This window comes from Chionomys nivalis, chromosome 5 (genome assembly GCF_950005125.1).
Source record: "Chionomys nivalis chromosome 5, mChiNiv1.1, whole genome shotgun sequence".
Classification (NCBI taxonomy): domain Eukaryota; kingdom Metazoa; phylum Chordata; class Mammalia; order Rodentia; family Cricetidae; genus Chionomys; species Chionomys nivalis.
The window spans coordinates 25,260,001-25,277,304 of record NC_080090.1 but is presented as its reverse complement, the minus strand read 5'-3'; the positions used below and the strand labels follow the sequence as shown (position 1 = coordinate 25,277,304).

At 40.3% G+C, this 17,304-nt stretch overlaps 1 protein-coding gene across 1 annotated transcript in view; it reads left to right on the top strand.

Moving 5' to 3' along the window:
* The window catches only part of Nek4 (NIMA related kinase 4), a 53,551-nt gene that overhangs the window by 984 nt on the left and 35,263 nt on the right, over window positions 1–17,304 (top strand). The window contains exons 2-6 of the mRNA XM_057769616.1: window positions 7,103–7,369; window positions 8,843–9,040; window positions 9,236–9,343; window positions 11,388–11,542; window positions 15,257–15,398. Coding sequence (XP_057625599.1) covers window positions 7,103–7,369; window positions 8,843–9,040; window positions 9,236–9,343; window positions 11,388–11,542; window positions 15,257–15,398 — 870 coding nt within the window. The remainder of the gene's footprint in view (window positions 1–7,102; window positions 7,370–8,842; window positions 9,041–9,235; window positions 9,344–11,387; window positions 11,543–15,256; window positions 15,399–17,304) is intronic.

Sequence of the window (17,304 nt, the reverse complement as noted above, 5' to 3'; positions counted from 1 at the left end):
CTTGTGTAGCCCTGGGTAGCCTTGAACTCACAGAGATCCATCTGCCTATGTCTCCCAAATCCTGGGATTAAAGGTATGTGTCACCACTGTCTGGCCTCTAGTGATTTAGTTTTACCTTCTGGTCTTCAGGCATAAATAAAATATAACTACATTTCCCCTTTTAGTCTGAAATTTAAAAAGGCTATAACTAATATAAGAAAACTATATACAATAAGTACAATAACTAACTATATACAATATCTATAGGCAATAAATATAACAATATCTAGTCCACTTGCACTTGACAAATTTAGAGAAAATATGCCATATCTATCCTACCTTGGTGAGTTCAAAGTCTTGTACCTAATTTAATTTCTATCATAACTTGCATTACCATTCAAAATTATCTTTTGATGTCTCTCAACCTTATATACTTTACATTTTTTAGTGATTTTTTTTCTGAGTCTCATAAACAATGAAAACTATGACTATAACTATCTAGTCTTCAACAACCTTAGATACCCAAGAAGGAAATAATATTAACTGTGTAAGCAGCAAGTACAAACAAGTGACTTTCAAAAAATGTGAGAAAGGACAGAAACAGCTGGCTGCCTGAACAGTCACCTAAAGTTTCTCTGCAACATTGGGACATTCCATCTTCAGCCTACAGGCCTAGAATATCTGACAGACTTTTCTATGAAGCAGGGCTTTTGAAGTACTATCCTACTTTGTCTGGGCAAGGTTTGGAAGTCACTCTCTTTTGTGTCCTGCCTGTCCCATTAGGACACTATACTGTCAGCATTGAGACAAGGGCACTTTCTTGCCCAGTGGCTTACATTTGCCACAAAGAAAGCAAACTCCATGTGGAGTTTCTTCGATGCCCATTATATTCTCTGAAGTAGATTAGTGCTGCCAGGAACAGACATATCTCATTGTCATAAAAAAAAGAACCTATGTTATTAAAACCTCTTAAATGCCATGTTCTGCAGATCTCTGAAGTGTTTAAAGATGACCTGGCTTCTAAAATATATCTTTGTTTGACCTTGACAACATACCTAATGTGACTACAAGTTTGATTATAATAGGTGATTAACTACTAACCTACAATTTCCTTATTATCATAAACAGTTGGTAATAGTAACTTTCAAGGATTAGAAATTTGCATTACATTTTTAAATGAGCTGTATAGGTACAATACCTTAAACAAGATTAGAAACATATGTACAGTCTGTTTTAACGAAATTAATACAAGGGGCTGGAGAGATGGCTCAGAGGTTAAGAGCATTGCCTGCTCTACCAAAGGTCCTAAGTTCAATTCCCAGCAATCACATGGTGGCTCACAACCATCTGTAATGGGGTCTGGTGCCCTGTTCTGGCCTGCACGCATAGACACAGACAGAATATTGCATATATAATAAATAAATATTTAAAAAAAACAAAAAACAAACAAAAAATTAATACAAAATTTGTATCAATATACAAAATTTGTATACAATATATAAAATCCAATTCAATGTAAAACATTTAAAACTAGTAGTTGCTTTTTTAAAAGATTCAATAATCTACCCTTTTATTTTATCATATCTATATCCCCCATTTTTCTTTTCAAAACAAGAACTTTCCTCCTGACTACAACCAGTAAAAACTTGTAACCAATCCCCCAAACATTGACAAATATCTATAACCTTCTGAATGACCAATAACCAACCACTCCACCTCTTGGGAATGTGGGCATCATATTCTTAAATTTACTTTCTGCTATCTGGGGGTGATGGTATCTTTAAGGGATCCTGAAAAGAAAATTTTGGGTTAATTGTCAAGTCCTGGGAGAGCCAGCTGTATCATTTGTTGTCCAGTCTCTGTGTAATGGGAAAGTGCAGGGCTTGTCTCAAGTCCTGGCCAGAGCAGTCTGTGAGGCTAGCCACCTTGAAATTGTTCTGAGCAGTTTGTAGTCCAAAGCTGATCTTTAGGTGGTGTTTTTCAGTTCAGTGGTGTTATCATAGTCCTGGATGTATCGTCGTTATGAGGCTCCATCCTCTTTATGGAGACTTTAAAGGTTGCTGTTAGGCGTGCTCATGGTTCACTGCAGAAAACTGATAGAGACTCAAAGCTGAAATCATGTACAGGAAGGTAGATGAAACCTTTAAGAATTAGTTAATACTCTACATGACCATTGATATCATGACAAAAAGTTTAAAATACATATGCATATGTATTAATCTTATAAATCTCTATTGTTCAATAATCTTAGCCTCTTTTCCAAACCAGCTACTCCATTATAATTGTGGTCTAGGCTCTAAAACACCTTTAACCAATTCTATCCAGTCTTTAGGGATAATTCTATTACAAACTGACCATGAGTTTAACATTTGCTTCACAGAAGGTGAATGCATGCCATATGATACTATTGCTTTCTTGAATCCCTTAAATCTAACATTGACACAGGAGTCCCGTTAACTGTAACAGCCTCTGCCATTTGACAGTTCCTGTAAGGTTACTGGATATACTCAGGTTGGTTGTCTGAAAACAACCTTTTAGGTTTTAGGATGTTCCTCTCTATTCTTATAATACAATGCTGAAATTGGCTCTCCATTAAATTCCTCTGTCTGGATTTGAATCTCTCTGTGATCTGTTTTATTAGGTTTTTCTAAGGCCTGTGTCTTAGCACTTAGATTAACCAACTTTTTTAGTGATGAGACAAAAATGATAATGCTGATAATGTTTACAATTTACATTACATAAATCCAATCTAAATTAGTTATCTCATTTAATCATTCCAATTTCAAACTGTTTAACTTACTATCATACAGAGGCCTAAATCCCTCCATTGTAATGGGTTTTCCCATTTTTTTTTTTAGAAAACCTTTGTCTTTTAACTAATTCCTCCCTTTAAGAATTCCCAATTGTCTTACCAAATCTGTCAACAATGTTGATGCAGATATAAGACTTATTGCTGCTGTGTAGAACAGTAAAAGCCTGACTGGATTTGAAGGCAGTTACCTAGTTTGGCAGCAGCCCAAGAAAGGGGTTCAGAGATAGCCCACAACCCTCGGTGGAGAGAGAAAGAGAGAGAGGTGGCTGTCTGAAAAATTGCACAGAGGATTGTTAGAAAACAAGCACGTGTTTTCAGGGGCTGTCTGAAGGCTACAACAGAAAAATCTCAAACTCTGTCAGAGACTTGGGAGGGCGGGGAGGTGGGGGTAGAAAACCTAGCCGGGTGGAACTGGAGTCGCACATGTAGCTCCAGCCTGTGGCAGTGGCTTTTTTGTGATTTTGTACCCCAAACATTAGGTGTCAAATGTAGCATGGTTAATAAAAACCCAGAGACAGATATATGGGTTTAACCTGAAGATCAGAAAAGCAAAGCAGCTAAGTCACTAGAGAGCACTTACCTCTAAGAAATCCTCAGACTCAGCCAGGCGGTGGTGGCGCACACCTTGAATCCCAGCACTTTTGAGGCAGAGGCAGGTGGATCTCTGAATTTGAGGCCAGCCTGATCTACAACAGCTAGTTCCAGGACAGGTTCCAAAGCTTCAGAGAAACTCTGTCTCAAAAAACCGAGAGGGAGGGAGGGAGGAGAGAGAGAGAGAGAGAGAGAGAGAGAGAGAGAGAGAGAGAGAGAGAGAGAGAGAGAGAGAGAGAGAGGGAGAGAGAGAGAGAAACGTATTTCTGTCTCATCCCGCATGTGACTCCCTAGTATTGGGACTAAAAGTATGGGCAACCACCACCTAGATCTGTTTCTGCATTGATCTTGTGTTAGCTCTGGGTGGCCTTGAACTCACAGAGATCCATCTGCCCCTGTCTCCCAAATCCTGGGATTCAAGGTATGTGCCACCACTGCCTGGCCTATTGTGGCTTAGTTTTACCTTCTGATCTTCAGGCAAGCTTTATAAAACACAAATAAATTATCACTATAGCCCACTCCTTCCTAGTGAGTCCTTGTCGCCTATTTTCTTTTCTCTAACCCATCCCTTTTGGTGCACTGATGTTTCTAGAGCTCAGATCTGATGTTACTCCTTCCTTGTGTAAAGTATTTAATCCCATCACCTGAAGGCTAATGAACCAGTTCGTCGATATGATTTGCTATCAGGGTGTTAGATATATTGCAGAAATGGGGCAATTCTGAGACTGAAAAGTGGCATCTCGCAGTACTACCAAACCAGTTGTTGAGAGAGTCCCTCTCCCCTCGCATGCCAGATTCTCTAACCTAGATCATGAACTTAGGGAACATCTCTGCTAAGAGTGAGAGCTTAGCTGTAGTAATGGCTAGACTTCATTGTGAGCAGGTGCTATGTACTTCAGGAAACACATTTGTGTATGTATTTATTGAAGGAGTGAGTATATGATCGATCTATAAGATGATTGAGGATAGTATATTAAAAGGTAAAGGACTTTATTTTTAAATGGGAATGATGTTCTATATGGAGGAACAATTATACTTTTTATTGGGTCACAAGTATCTAATGTGGCTCATACACCTATTTAAGCTCTATCTTAATGCCTTTTGTAGGGAGAATTTAGAGATTTTCTAAATCTCTTTTTGTGTAATAGTATGTTATCTTGAATTCGCTTTTTAGTTATTATTATTGTGCTTTTTTTGAGATTGGGGTATCACTGTGATGTTCAGGTTGGGTTTCAAATTTCTGGACCTAATTAGCCCTTCTGCCTTAGCCTTCAAAGTAACTGGGATTGTAGAGTCAAAGAAATTGTAAAATGCAAAGGGAAAAGGTAATTTGTGACCTGGAGTGGGAAAATGATAGAAAAATATCATTAGCTGGACTAATTAGTAAAGCACTTTCCTAGCATGCGCAAGGGCCTGGGGTTTGATCCTAACACTGGGGGAAAAGGCATAATTGTCAACGGCAAATAATTCCCCCAGCTTTATGCTTTTTTTTTAATTAAAAATTTTCATCTCCCATTTCCCTCCCACTCCCCTCCTCCTCCCTCTTTAGTCCGAAGAGCAGTCAGGGTCCCCCCCCCCCTCCATCCAGGTCTAGGAAGGTGAGCATCCAAACAGGCTAGGCTCCCACAAAGCCAGTACATGCAGTAGGATCAAAACCCAGTGCCATTGTCCTTGGCATCTCAGCAGCCCTCATTCATGTTCAGAGAGTCCGGTTTTATCCCGTGCTTTTTCAGTCCCAGTCCAGCTGGCCTTGGTGAGCTCCCAATAGATCAGCCCCGCCGTCTCAGTGGGTGGGTGCACCCCTCACAGTCCTGACTTCCTTGCTCATGTTCTCCCTCCTTCTGCTCCTCATTTGTACCTTGGGAGCTCAGCTCAGTGCTCCAATGTGGGTCTCTGTCTCTGTCTCCATCCATCGCCAGATGAAGGTTCTATGGTGATATGCAATATATCAGGCCATTTTAGGCTCTCTCTCCTCAGCTGCCCAAGGAACTAGCTAGGGGCATCTCCTTGGACACCTGGGAACCCCTCTAGGGTCAAGTCTCTTGCCAACCCTAAAATGGCTCCCTTCATAAGATATATACTTCCCTGCTCCCATATCCACCCTTCCTTTATCCCAACCATCCTATTCCCCCAAGCTCTCCCCATCCTCCCCTTCTCACTTTTCTCTCCTTATCTCCCCTTACCCCCATCCAACCCCACCCCCAAGTTCCCAATTTTTGCCCAGCAATCTTGTCTACTTCCAATATCCAGAAGGATAACTATATGTTTTTCTTTGGGTTCACATTCTTATTTAGCTTCTCTAGGATCACGAATTATAGGCTCAATGTCCTTTATTTATGGCTAGAAACCAATTATGAGCCGGGCGGTGGTGGCGCACGCCTTTAATCCCAGCACTCGGGAGGCAGAGGCAGGCGGATCTCTGTGAGTTCGAGACCAGCCTGGTCTACAAGAGCTAGTTCCAGGACAGGCTCCAAAGCCACAGAGAAACCCTGTCTCGAAAAACCAAAAATAAATAAATAAATAAATAAATAAATAAATCAATAAATAAATAAATAAAAATAGAAACCAATTATGAGTGAGTACATCCCATGTTCATCTTTTTGGGTCTGGGTTACCTCACTCAGGATAGTGTTTTCTATTTCCATCCATTTGCATGCAAAATTCAAAATGTCATTGTTTTTTACCGCTGAGTAGTACTCTAATATGTATATATTCCACACTTTCTTCATCCATTCTTCCATTGAAGGGCATCTAGGTTGTTTCCAGGTTCTGGCTATTACAAATAATGCTGCTTTGAACATAGTTGAACAAATGCTTTTGTAGTATGATAGGGCATCTCTTGGGCATATTCCCCAGAGTGGTATTGCTGGGTCCTGGGGTAAGTTGATCCCAAATTTCCTGAGAAACCACCACACTGCTTTCCAAAGTGGTTGCACAAGTTTGCATTCCCACCAGCAATGGATGAGTGTACCCCTTACTCCACATCCTCTCCATCAAAGGCTATCATTGGTGTTTTTGATTTTAGCCATTCTGACAGGTGTAAGATGGTTTCTCAAAGTTGTTTTGATTTGCATTTCCCTGATCGCTAAGGAGGTTGAGCATGACCTTAAGTGTCTTTTGGCCATTTGAACTTCTTTGGTTGAGAATTCTCTGTTCAGTTCAGTGCCCCATTTTTTAATTGGGTTAATTAGCATTTAACAGTTTTATGCTTTTGGGGGGAGGGTGGTTTCAAGATGGGATTTCTTTGTGTAACAATGCTGGCTGTCCTGGAACTCACTTCGTAGTCCAGGCTGGACCATTGAGGTCCTCCTGCCTCTGCCTCCCAAGTGCTAGCCACTACCATCTGGCTTGCTTTTTTTTTTAGTTTGGTTTTTCAAGATAGGTTTCTCTGTGTAGCTAGCCCTTGCTGTCCGGGAACTCATTCTGCAGACCAGGCTGGCCTCTAACTCAGAGATCAATTTGCCTCTGCCTCCAGAGTCCTGGGATTAAAGGCGTGTACCACCACCAGTAGGTCAGTTTTTTGCTCTTTGATTCATCTCCTCTTCAATGTATCCTCCTGGCAATTTTATGCCTCTTGAAAATCAAGCCAGTGGTTTATCTGATAGGCTTCAGGTGGTTGGTTTTGAGGACTGGACGTCCGTGAGAACTCTCAGCTACTTCTGAACCTAGAGAATTCTCTGCTATCTTGCACCTTGTGAAAGTATGCATTTTCTTTGTCAGTATGTCATCAAAACACTGAACCTCCGAAATGCTTCCAACCGTGAGCGCCGAGCTGCGGAGCAGGAAGCTCAGCTCCTGTCTCAGCTGAAGCACCCCAACATCGTCACCTACAAAGAGTCGTGGGAGGGAGGAGATGGTCTGCTCTACATCGTCATGGGCTTCTGCGAAGGAGGTGATCTGTACCGGAAGCTCAAGGAGCAGAAAGGGCAGCTTCTGCCTGAGAGTCAGGTGGTGGAGTGGTTTGTACAGATTGCCATGGCTTTGCAGGTACTGTCATGCTCATGGATTCCTGTAAGCTCCAGTGTGGCAGGAAGGTAGCAAGTGTATTTTCCTGTGCCAGGGATGACATGATAGGCTAGTGACCCATGGGCTGTGAATGACATGAATTTCATATATAATTATGGGAGATACCAATTCTGCATGCATTTAATATTTATAGCAAAGTCAGTTTTAGAACCTTGAATTGGCAGGGGACAAAGGATGATGTGTGTCTTATTGTTTGGTCAGCTATGCCATGTTGAAAGATGGCTGGGTCAGCTCATAGTCTGACACTGTGGGGCTCAGGTTGTCCAGTTTCTGTGGCCCAGTGGATAAAAATGCTGAACAGATTTGTGTTTCAAAATGCACATCTCCCGAGTGAGACTGGGTTGTTTGTTTTTGTTGTTGTTTTGATTTTTTTGGTTATTTTGAGACAGAGTTTCTCTGTGTAACAGTCCTGGCTGTCCTGTAACTAGCTCTTGTCAACCAAACTGGTCTCAAACTCACAGAGATCCATGCCTGTCTCTGCCTCCTGAGTGTTGGGATTAGAGGTGTGCACCAGCTCCGCCCGGCAAGTGTGAGACTGGTTTTGAAGTATCACTCAGGCCCTGGGCTTATTTGCCTACAGTTAACTGACCTTGTTTAAATTTTCACATGCTCTCTTGAGGTAAGAGTGATGCTGTTGTACTTTAAATGTTGTCTGGATTTTATAGGTCTGAGAGGAGAACACCTCTGATAAGTTGTTCTACCTTCAACGGGAGTTTTGTAGGTTTTTATTTGTTTCTTGGAGACAAGGATTCACTTTAGTCTAGACTGGCCTGGAACTTACTACGTAGCTCAAGATTATCTCAAACTCACAGCAGTCCTCCTCTGTGAGCCTTCCAAGTGTTGGTCTTAATAGGCCTGTGCCACCATACCTGGTTTATAATGGATCCAGGTATTATAAAGTATGATACAGTTGTCAAGACATCAGGTACCAAATATAACTAATATGTGGAACTTAATTTTGTGTGTGTGTATACCCATTCATAGATAATGTGCACATGCATATGTACATATGTGTGTATATGGTGTATGTGTGTAGAAGCCAGATGTGAAAGTGTTAGACAGGGTCTCTCATTGAACATGAAATGCATTTACGTGGCAGTGAGCTCCAGAGATCTCTGGTCTTTGCCTCCCCAGGGCTAGGAATATGCCAGTATGCCTGGCTGTTTACAGAGGGCTGGTGATCTAAACTCAGGGTCTCAGGCTGTGTGGCAAGCACTTTGCCAGCTGAGCTGTCTCCAGCCCCTGGAACTCACTTTTATCACTTTGAAAGTTGTAAAGTAGTTCTTTTAGAGCTTTTAGAACAGTAATGTTTTGGTTGGCAGATAGCTAAGACTCTTTAACTCAAGTAATTATTGGTGATATATATAAAAAACTAGAAATGAGAAAATAAATTAGTATACTTACATAAAATGAAAATGTTTCCTCTCTTCTCAGTATTTACACGAGAAACACATCCTTCATCGAGATCTGAAAACTCAGAATGTCTTCTTAACAAGAACAAACATCATCAAGGTGGGCGACCTGGGCATTGCCCGAGTGTTGGAGCACCACAGCGACATGGCAAGCACCCTCATTGGCACTCCCTATTATATGAGCCCTGAGTTGTTCTCAAACCAACCCTACAACTATAAGGTAGGATGCATACAGCTGCAAAGGTGTGTATTGCCTGATCTTGTCTCTGGGAACATATCAGAATTTCAGAGCCCATACAAGTAGTGATAACAGAATTAACTATGAATCATTTGGAAGAAAATGTATGCTTTGTTTCGAGGGGAAAATGTGAATAAGCTATTCAACATTTAACCATGTACTGTTCTTCTTTTGTAGTCTGATGTTTGGGCTTTGGGATGCTGTGTCTATGAAATGGCCACCCTGAAGCACGCTTTTAATGCAAAAGACATGAATTCCTTAGTTTATCGGATTATTGAAGGAAAGGTAAAACAAATTTTAGAATTAATTGGACAAGATTTCTATCATACAGCTTTGTAAATGTCTATTATTAAGATCGTTGATTTTTTTTTCAGTACACACCTTTACAGTTGTATGCATCCTACCTCAGTCCAACCTGGGGCAAATGCAGAGCAAGCACTCCATCACTGAGCTACGTCCCTCACTCATGACTTTGGTTAACTGACTAATACTCATTTCTCCCAGCTGGCGAATTAGGAATATAGGATCTCTTCTGTGAAAAAGGTTGAAGTTGAGACGTGTTTGCTTTTCTCTTAATTTAATATGTACATGTAGCTGATTGACTCCAAAGAGCTGGCCAGTTTGAAAACGTCTCCCTGCTACTGACTGCAGGATGTATAGGTGCTCTAGGAAGCAAAGGTTCTCTTTCCGAGTAGCCCAAGGTTGAGTGAGCCCTGTTTACAGTGACTCCATGCTGTGAGAATGTGCTCTTTGTTACTTGTCATAATTGCAAGTAACTGATTGAGAACTGCAGAAGGTATTAAATATAATGTGGATGCCAGAAATACTACCTTCATGTTATTTCCCCGAGGCTGGTTTGCTCTTTGTAGTGGCTTAAAGATTATTCAAAGATTCAATGAAAATATTTTAGAGGACGCAAGTAAAATCTTCCAATTTTAAGGGCTGAAGAGGTGGCTCATTGTTTAAGAATGCTAGCACTCAGCCACATAGCAGCTCTCAGCTGCCTATAACTGCAGAACCTAGGGCATCTGATGCCTTCTTTCAACCTCTCTCATCCTGTGCTTGTGGTACATCTACATGCATGCTGGCAAAACACCCATACACATAAAATCAAAATAGAAACTCTTTAAAATTTTTTCCACCATACTATTTAAAGAACTCAGTTTTAAAAAGGAATAAAAAGTTCTCCATTTTCATCTTCTTGATAACTACAATTAGCAATTTATTTCAAAGCCTCTCTTTTCTTTCTTTGAAACAGATAGAGCTCTGGGTGTATATGTACTTACACACAGTTCTCTAAACAAGAAACAAATGGAGTTCCACTGTGCATGGAGGTGGGACTCAGCCTGCATTTTTGGCTTAGCTGTCAGTATTTGCCTTCTACTTTGAAGCAGCTGCCTAGTGTTTTATGGGAAATATGTTGGTGTGAAGAGACACCATGACCACAGCAACTCTTATAAAGAAAACATTTAATTGGGGTAGCTTGCTTACAGTTTCAGAGGTTCAGTCCATTATCATCACAGGGAGCATGGTGTCATGCAAGTAGACGTGGTGCTGGCTACATCTTGACTTGCAGGCAACAGGAAGGCTACTGAGACACTGGGTGGTTTTCTAAGCCTGGGGAACCTCGAAGCCCACCCCCACAGTGACACACTTTCTCCAACAAGGCCACACCCACTCTAACAAAGCCACAGCTCCTAAAAGTGCCACTCCCTATGAGATTAGGGGGGCCAATTACATTCAGACTACCCCAGTGGCACAACTTTCTTCTAAATCCTCTGTACTTGAACACTTTATTTCTAATTACTGACTACTGCAAGACCAATACTGCTCTGAATATTCTGGTGTATAAAACTTATTTGTGCTCTTGGGCTAAAGGAATAGCTCAATGGGTAAAGATGCTTGCAGCACAGGCCTAATGACATGGGTTTGATCCCAGAACTAAGGGTGGGAGAAGAGAACCAACTCTCAAAAGTTGTTCTTGGCTTGAATGTGTGCATGACCATTAATGCACACATGCTCATATACTAATAATAAATAAAACTTGAAAAAGAAACTTGTGTTTCTCTCTGAAGGACAGAGTCTTCAGACAGGACTGCTGAGCTGAGGTGAATGCTGTTGTATTCTTACAGCTCGCTATTATAACCAGAACAGACACATAAACTAGCTAGCTGTTGTCTACTTTTACAGATACATGACTTTACATAAATAATAAATGTTAATAGTTTTATATATTTTAATGCTTTTTCAGTATTGGGAAACCCCTGCCAGTTTTTGCTTTGTATCATAATGTCATTAATCATAATTACAGAATTGTTATTCTTTGCAGTTGCCACCAATGCCAAAAGTTTATAGCTCAGAGCTGGCAGAGCTGATCCGAACAATGCTGAGCAGGAGACCTGAAGAGAGACCCTCTGTGCGGAGCATCCTGAGGCAGCCTTATATAAAACACCAAATATCCTTATTTTTGGAGGCCACAAAGGCGTAAGATACTTCCCTTACAGAAAGCTGGACTACACTGATGGGGCAAAAGAGGGTAGCTTCTAGATTTTCATATATAAAATTTATAGTGAGGGTTTTTTTGACAAAAAGTAAAACTGCATAATTAGAATACATAAGAGGACAGAATTCTACCTTCTTTTATTTATTTATTTATTTTTGGTTTGGGCCTCAAAATTTAACTTGCATAGAAAAGTAACAAAATCTATTAAATAAGAGTTTTATGTTTTGTAAGTAGAATGAAGTTTTATGACTTGAAGAGCTTGAAGCAGTGAACCCTAATGGAGCTGTGGTAGGCTGGCAGGAAAGGGAACTGTGAAAAAGAACTCTATGGGAGGCAACAGAAAATTATGATTATTTTACTAAGGTCTGCAGATTTATGTCCACCTCAGCTTTCCATTTTTTATTTTGTTAGTTCTTCTTCATATTCTTCTTACTCTTACTTGTTTTGGTTTTTGTTTGTTTTGTTTGAGACAGGATTTCTCTGTGTAACAGCACTGGCTGTCCCTGGAACTTGTTGTGTAGACCAGGCTGGCCTCAAACTCAAGGAAATTCCTCTGCCTCTGCCTCCATAGTGTTGGGATTAAAGATGTGCAACATCACTGTCAAGCAAAGTTACATTTCTTAGAGTAGCATATTCTGGCACCTTTCAGATACATGTTAGTCTGGGCTAGGTGCACGGGATCCCAGCTACTCAGGATCACAAAAGCAAAGCCTGCCCAAGTTAGAGAGTGAGCCACCCAGGTCTACTTAGTGAAAGCTTGTCGTAGAATTCAAATGGGCTGAACATGTAGTTCGGTAGTGGAGTACTTGCCCTGTGTATACAAGGCCCTGAATCATAGAAGCAAACCACAGCAAATACTAAAATTGGCATAACTATTGAAATAAAAAACATGGAGAACCATTTAGAGGGACTGGTGAGGTAGCTTAGCAGGCAAAGGCACTTGCCACCAATCTTGAGAACCTGAATTCAGTCCCCAGGATACACATAGTGTAAAGAGAGGCTGCTCTTACAAGTCGTCCTCTGATCTCCACATGGGTGCACACAAAGACATGAATATATGTGATTTTTTTAAAAAATTGTTTTTATGAGATATATTTTTTTCTCTGCTCCCCTCCCTTCCTCTCCCTTCCCTTCCCACCCTCTCCCATGGTTTTCATGCTCCCAATTTACTCAGGAGATCTTGTCTTTTCTACTTCCCATGTAGATTAGATCCATGTATATTAGGGTCCTCATTGTTGTCTAGGTTCTCTGGGATTATAAATTGTAGGCTGCTTTTCTTTGCTTTATGTCTAAAAGCCACTTATGAGTGAGTACATATGAAAATTGTCTTTCTGGGTCTGGGTTACCTCATTCAGTATGATGTTTTCTAGATTCATCCATTTGCCCGCAAATTTCAAGATGTCATTTTTTTTCTGCTGTGTACCACTCCATTGTGTAAATGTACCACATTTTCCGTCACGCATTCTTTGGTCAAGGGGCATTTAGGTTGTTCCCAGGTTTTGGCTATGACAAATAATGCTGCTATGAACATAGTTGAGAACAGGTATAAGATAGATTCTCAGAGTTGTTTTGATTTGCATTTCTCTAGTAGCTAAGGATGTTGAGCATTTCCTTAAGTGTCTTTCAGTCATTTAGATTCCTCTGTTGAGAGTTATCTTTTTAGGTCTGTACCCCATTTTTTAACTGGATTATTTGTTCTTTTGGTGACTGATTAATTGAGTTCTTTGTATGTTGTGGAGATCAGCCCTCAGTCTAATGTGGAGTTGGTACAGATTTTTTTCCCATTCTATAGGCTGTTGTTTTGTCTTATTAACAGTGTCCTTTGGTTTACAGAAGCTTCTCGGTTTCAGGGAGTCCCATTTATTGTTTTTCTCAGAGTCTGTGCTGCTGGGGTCATATGTAGGAAATAGTCTCCTGTGTCCATGTGTTCAAGTGTACTTCCCACTTCCTCTTCTATGAGGTTCAGTGTGGTTATTATAGTAATGTATAGCTATTAGACATGTTTATTATAGTACTATAAATAAATAGAATTTTATGTAGCACACAGAACAATTATGTATATATATATATATATACACACACACACACACACACACACATGCATCAAATAGAAAGAAGGCTAATTTCATATTTGAATTAAACTGGACAAGCAGATTTCCAGATAATTTGTAGAATCTTATCTCTTGATGTGTTTGTTAGGTTGTTTCCAGTAAAAAGACTAAAATAAAAACAAAACAAGGCAGAGAAGGCCGAGTTTTGAACTTTCCTCTTAACACTGCTTTCATTGTGTCCCATAAATTAGGGTATGTTGTGTGGTCATTTTCATTGGATTTTAGGAAGTCTTTCATTTCTTCCTTTATTTCTTCCTTGACCCATTGATGGTTCAAATATATGTGATTTTTTAATTGTTTAGAGAGGCACTATTAATTTTTCACCATGTAAGAAAATGGTCATGTAAGAAAAATGATGCTCAAATTTCTGAGCGTTCGAAGGTTTTCGCTTCATTCTAACTTCAAGAGAAAAGGAATTTCTTTTTTTGACCACAGGTCTTACTTTCAGCAAACTGATATTTCAGCATCTAAGACTTAGGATCAGACAAGACTATCATAGTCTTGTTAGCTTAGTTCTGCCTGCGGCAAGATAACTTTGGGAGGAAGGAGGCAATGTTAGAGATGCTCCGGGGATGAACAGTTTTTCCTTTTGAGATAAGGTCTTGCTGTGTAGCCAAGAACTTGGACTCTTGGTGTCCTGCTGCAGTGTCCTAAGTGCTGGAATTGTGGAATTGTAGACATGTATAGACATGTACGCCACTCCACTCCAGCCCAGTACTGCTTTTTCCTTCGCTCTTTCTTTCTTTCTTTCTTTCTTTCTTTCTTTCTTTCTTTCTTTCTTTCTTTCTTTCTTTCTTTCTTTCCTTCCTTCCTTCCTTCCTTCCTTCCTTCCTTCCTTCCTTCTTTCCTTCTTTCCTTTTTTTTTCCCCGTTTCTTGAGACAGGGTTTCTCTGTGTAGCCTTGGCTGTCCTAGAACTCACTCTGTAGACCAAACTCACAGAGACCCTGCCTCTGCCTCCAAGTGCTAGGATTAAAGGTGTGTGCCAAATGTGGTACATTTACACAGTGGAGTACTACACAACAGAAAAAATAATGACAGCTTGAATTTTGCAGGAAAATGGATGGAGCTAGAAAACATTATTTTGAGTGAGGTAACCCAGACACAGAAAGACAATTATCACATGTACTCACTCAGAGGTGGTTTTTAAACATAAAGAAAGCCAGCCTACAAACCACAATCCCAGAGAACTTAGACCACAGTGATGACACTAAGAGAGACTTACATAGATCAAATCTACATGGGAAGTAGAAAGTAGACAAAGACAAGATCTCCTGAGTAAATTGGGAGCATGGAGACCTTGGGGGAGGGTTGAAGTGGGGAGGGGAGAGGCAGGGAGGGCAGCAGAGAAAATTGTAGAGCTCAATAAATATTAATAAAAAATTATGCAAAAAAAAGCGTGTGCCACCACTGCTCTGCTATAATCTCGATTATCTTGAAGACAAAGGTTTTAGAAAATGCCTTCTAGGTTTTGACTAATTTCTGTAAAATGATGTAGTTTTATTGTAGACACATATTTCACATATTTTTCAAACTGTCAATCATCACTGTGTTGATAATATTACTTTCTTTTCTTTCCTGCAAAGAAAAACTTCCAAAAATAACGTTAAAAACTGTGACTCCAGAGCCAAGCCTGTAGCTGCTGTAGTTTCCAGAAGGGAAGAACCGGATTGTGAAGTGATGCACTCCCAGCCCTGCTCTTCTGAGAGCTCCACTGCACACGCCATGGTATGCTCCCTGGGCCAATGCTTTAAGAACTGTGTGGACCACAGGCCATTCACACCAACATTTAAGTCATGTGTCAGTGTCTGTGCTTTGCTAGAGATTCATTATACAGTTACTTCCAATTTTAAAGAAAGCATACTGGAGAGGGTCAGCCTTGTTTCTCACTTTACCTACAGTAGACTGTCAAACTGTTCACAAAGTCGGGCTGGAGAGATGGCTCAGCGGTTAAGAGCATTGCTTGCTCTTCCAAAGGTCCTGAGTTCAATTTCCAGCAACAACATGGTGGCTCACAACCATCTGTAATGAGGTCTGGTGCCCTCTACCGGCATGCAGGCATATACGCAGACAGAATATTGTATACATAATAAATAAATATAAAAAAAAACTGTTCACAAAGTCAATACAGTAAGTTTTTAATCTTAAGATAAAATTTGCATAAAAACTATTTTAAAATATTCATGTGTGTGTGTGTCTATATGAGTGTATTCCCGTGTATGTGAGAGTGTAACATCTGTGTTTGTGAGGGCCAGAATAGGGCGTTGAATCCTTTAGAGCTGAAGTTACAAGCATGTTTTGGATGCCTGGCTTGGTATGTGGGTGTTGGGATGCACCCTGTGGTCCTCACAATTGCACAACAAGCATTAGCTGCAGCGCCATCTCTGTAGCGCCTCAGAAACCCTGTGGACAATCATGGGTACTTAGCACACCAACGAATTGCAATGATCACCTTTTTTCAGTTCTAAAATATTTTATCATCAAAAGGAAGCTCTTCACACATTGAGCTGTCTTCTTTCCGGCCTTCTCTACCTTACCAAACACCAATGTGTTTTCTTTCTCTATGGATTTCCCTTTCCTGAATATTTCATATAAATGGAATCATACAACAGGTGGCCTTTTATATCTGGGTTATTATGTTTTAAATGTTTATCCATGTAGCATATACCAAGACTTCACTTCTTTTAGGTCTGGATAGTAAACCACGTTGGTTCATCCTCTCACCTATTAGTAGACGTTTGGATTCTTTTCACCTGTTGGGTCTTGCTGTGAACATTTAGATCTAGGGCTCGAACCTCCTCTCAGCTTTTTGTGCTGTCTACCTGTATGTAAAAACTCGGTCAAGTGATAATTTCTGTGTTTAGTCTCTTGATGCACCACACAGTTTTCCACAGAAACTGTATCATTCTGCATTTCCAATTTCTTCATGTTCTCACCAACAAATATTACTTCCTGTCTTGATGGTTCAATTTTTATTTTTTTCCTTTTTTTATTTTATTATTTTATTTTGTATTTATTTATTTATTTATTTATTATTTTTTATTTTTTTTGGTTTTTCGAGACAGGGTTTCTCTGTGGTTTTGGAGCCTGTCCTGGAACTAGCTCTGTAGACCAGGCTGGTCTCGAACTCACAGAGATCCGCCTGCCTCTGCCTCCCAAGTGCTGGGATTAAAGGCGTGCGCCACCACCGCCCGGCTATTTTGTATTTATTGAGCTCTACATTTTTCTCTGCTCCCCTCTCTGCCTCTCCCCTCCCTCCTTCAACCCTCCCCCAAAGTCCCCATGCTTCTATTCAGTTCCATTGGTCCTCCTGTTCTTATGCCAATACCAGGCTATTTTCAGTACTGTAGCTCTGTAGTAGAGTTTGAAGTCAGGGATTGTGATGCCTCCAGAAGTTCTTTTATTGTACAGGATTGTTTTGGCTATCCTGGGTTTTTTGCTTTTCCATATGAAGTTGAGTACCGTTCTTTTGAGGTCTTTGAAGAATTTTGCTGGGATTTTGATGGGCATTGTGTTGAATCTGTTCAAATTTTATTAGTAAGTATTAATATAATAATATCAGCCGGCATGGTGGTGCACACCTTTAATCCTAGCACGTGGGAGGCAGAGGCAGGTAGATCTCTGTGAGTTTAAG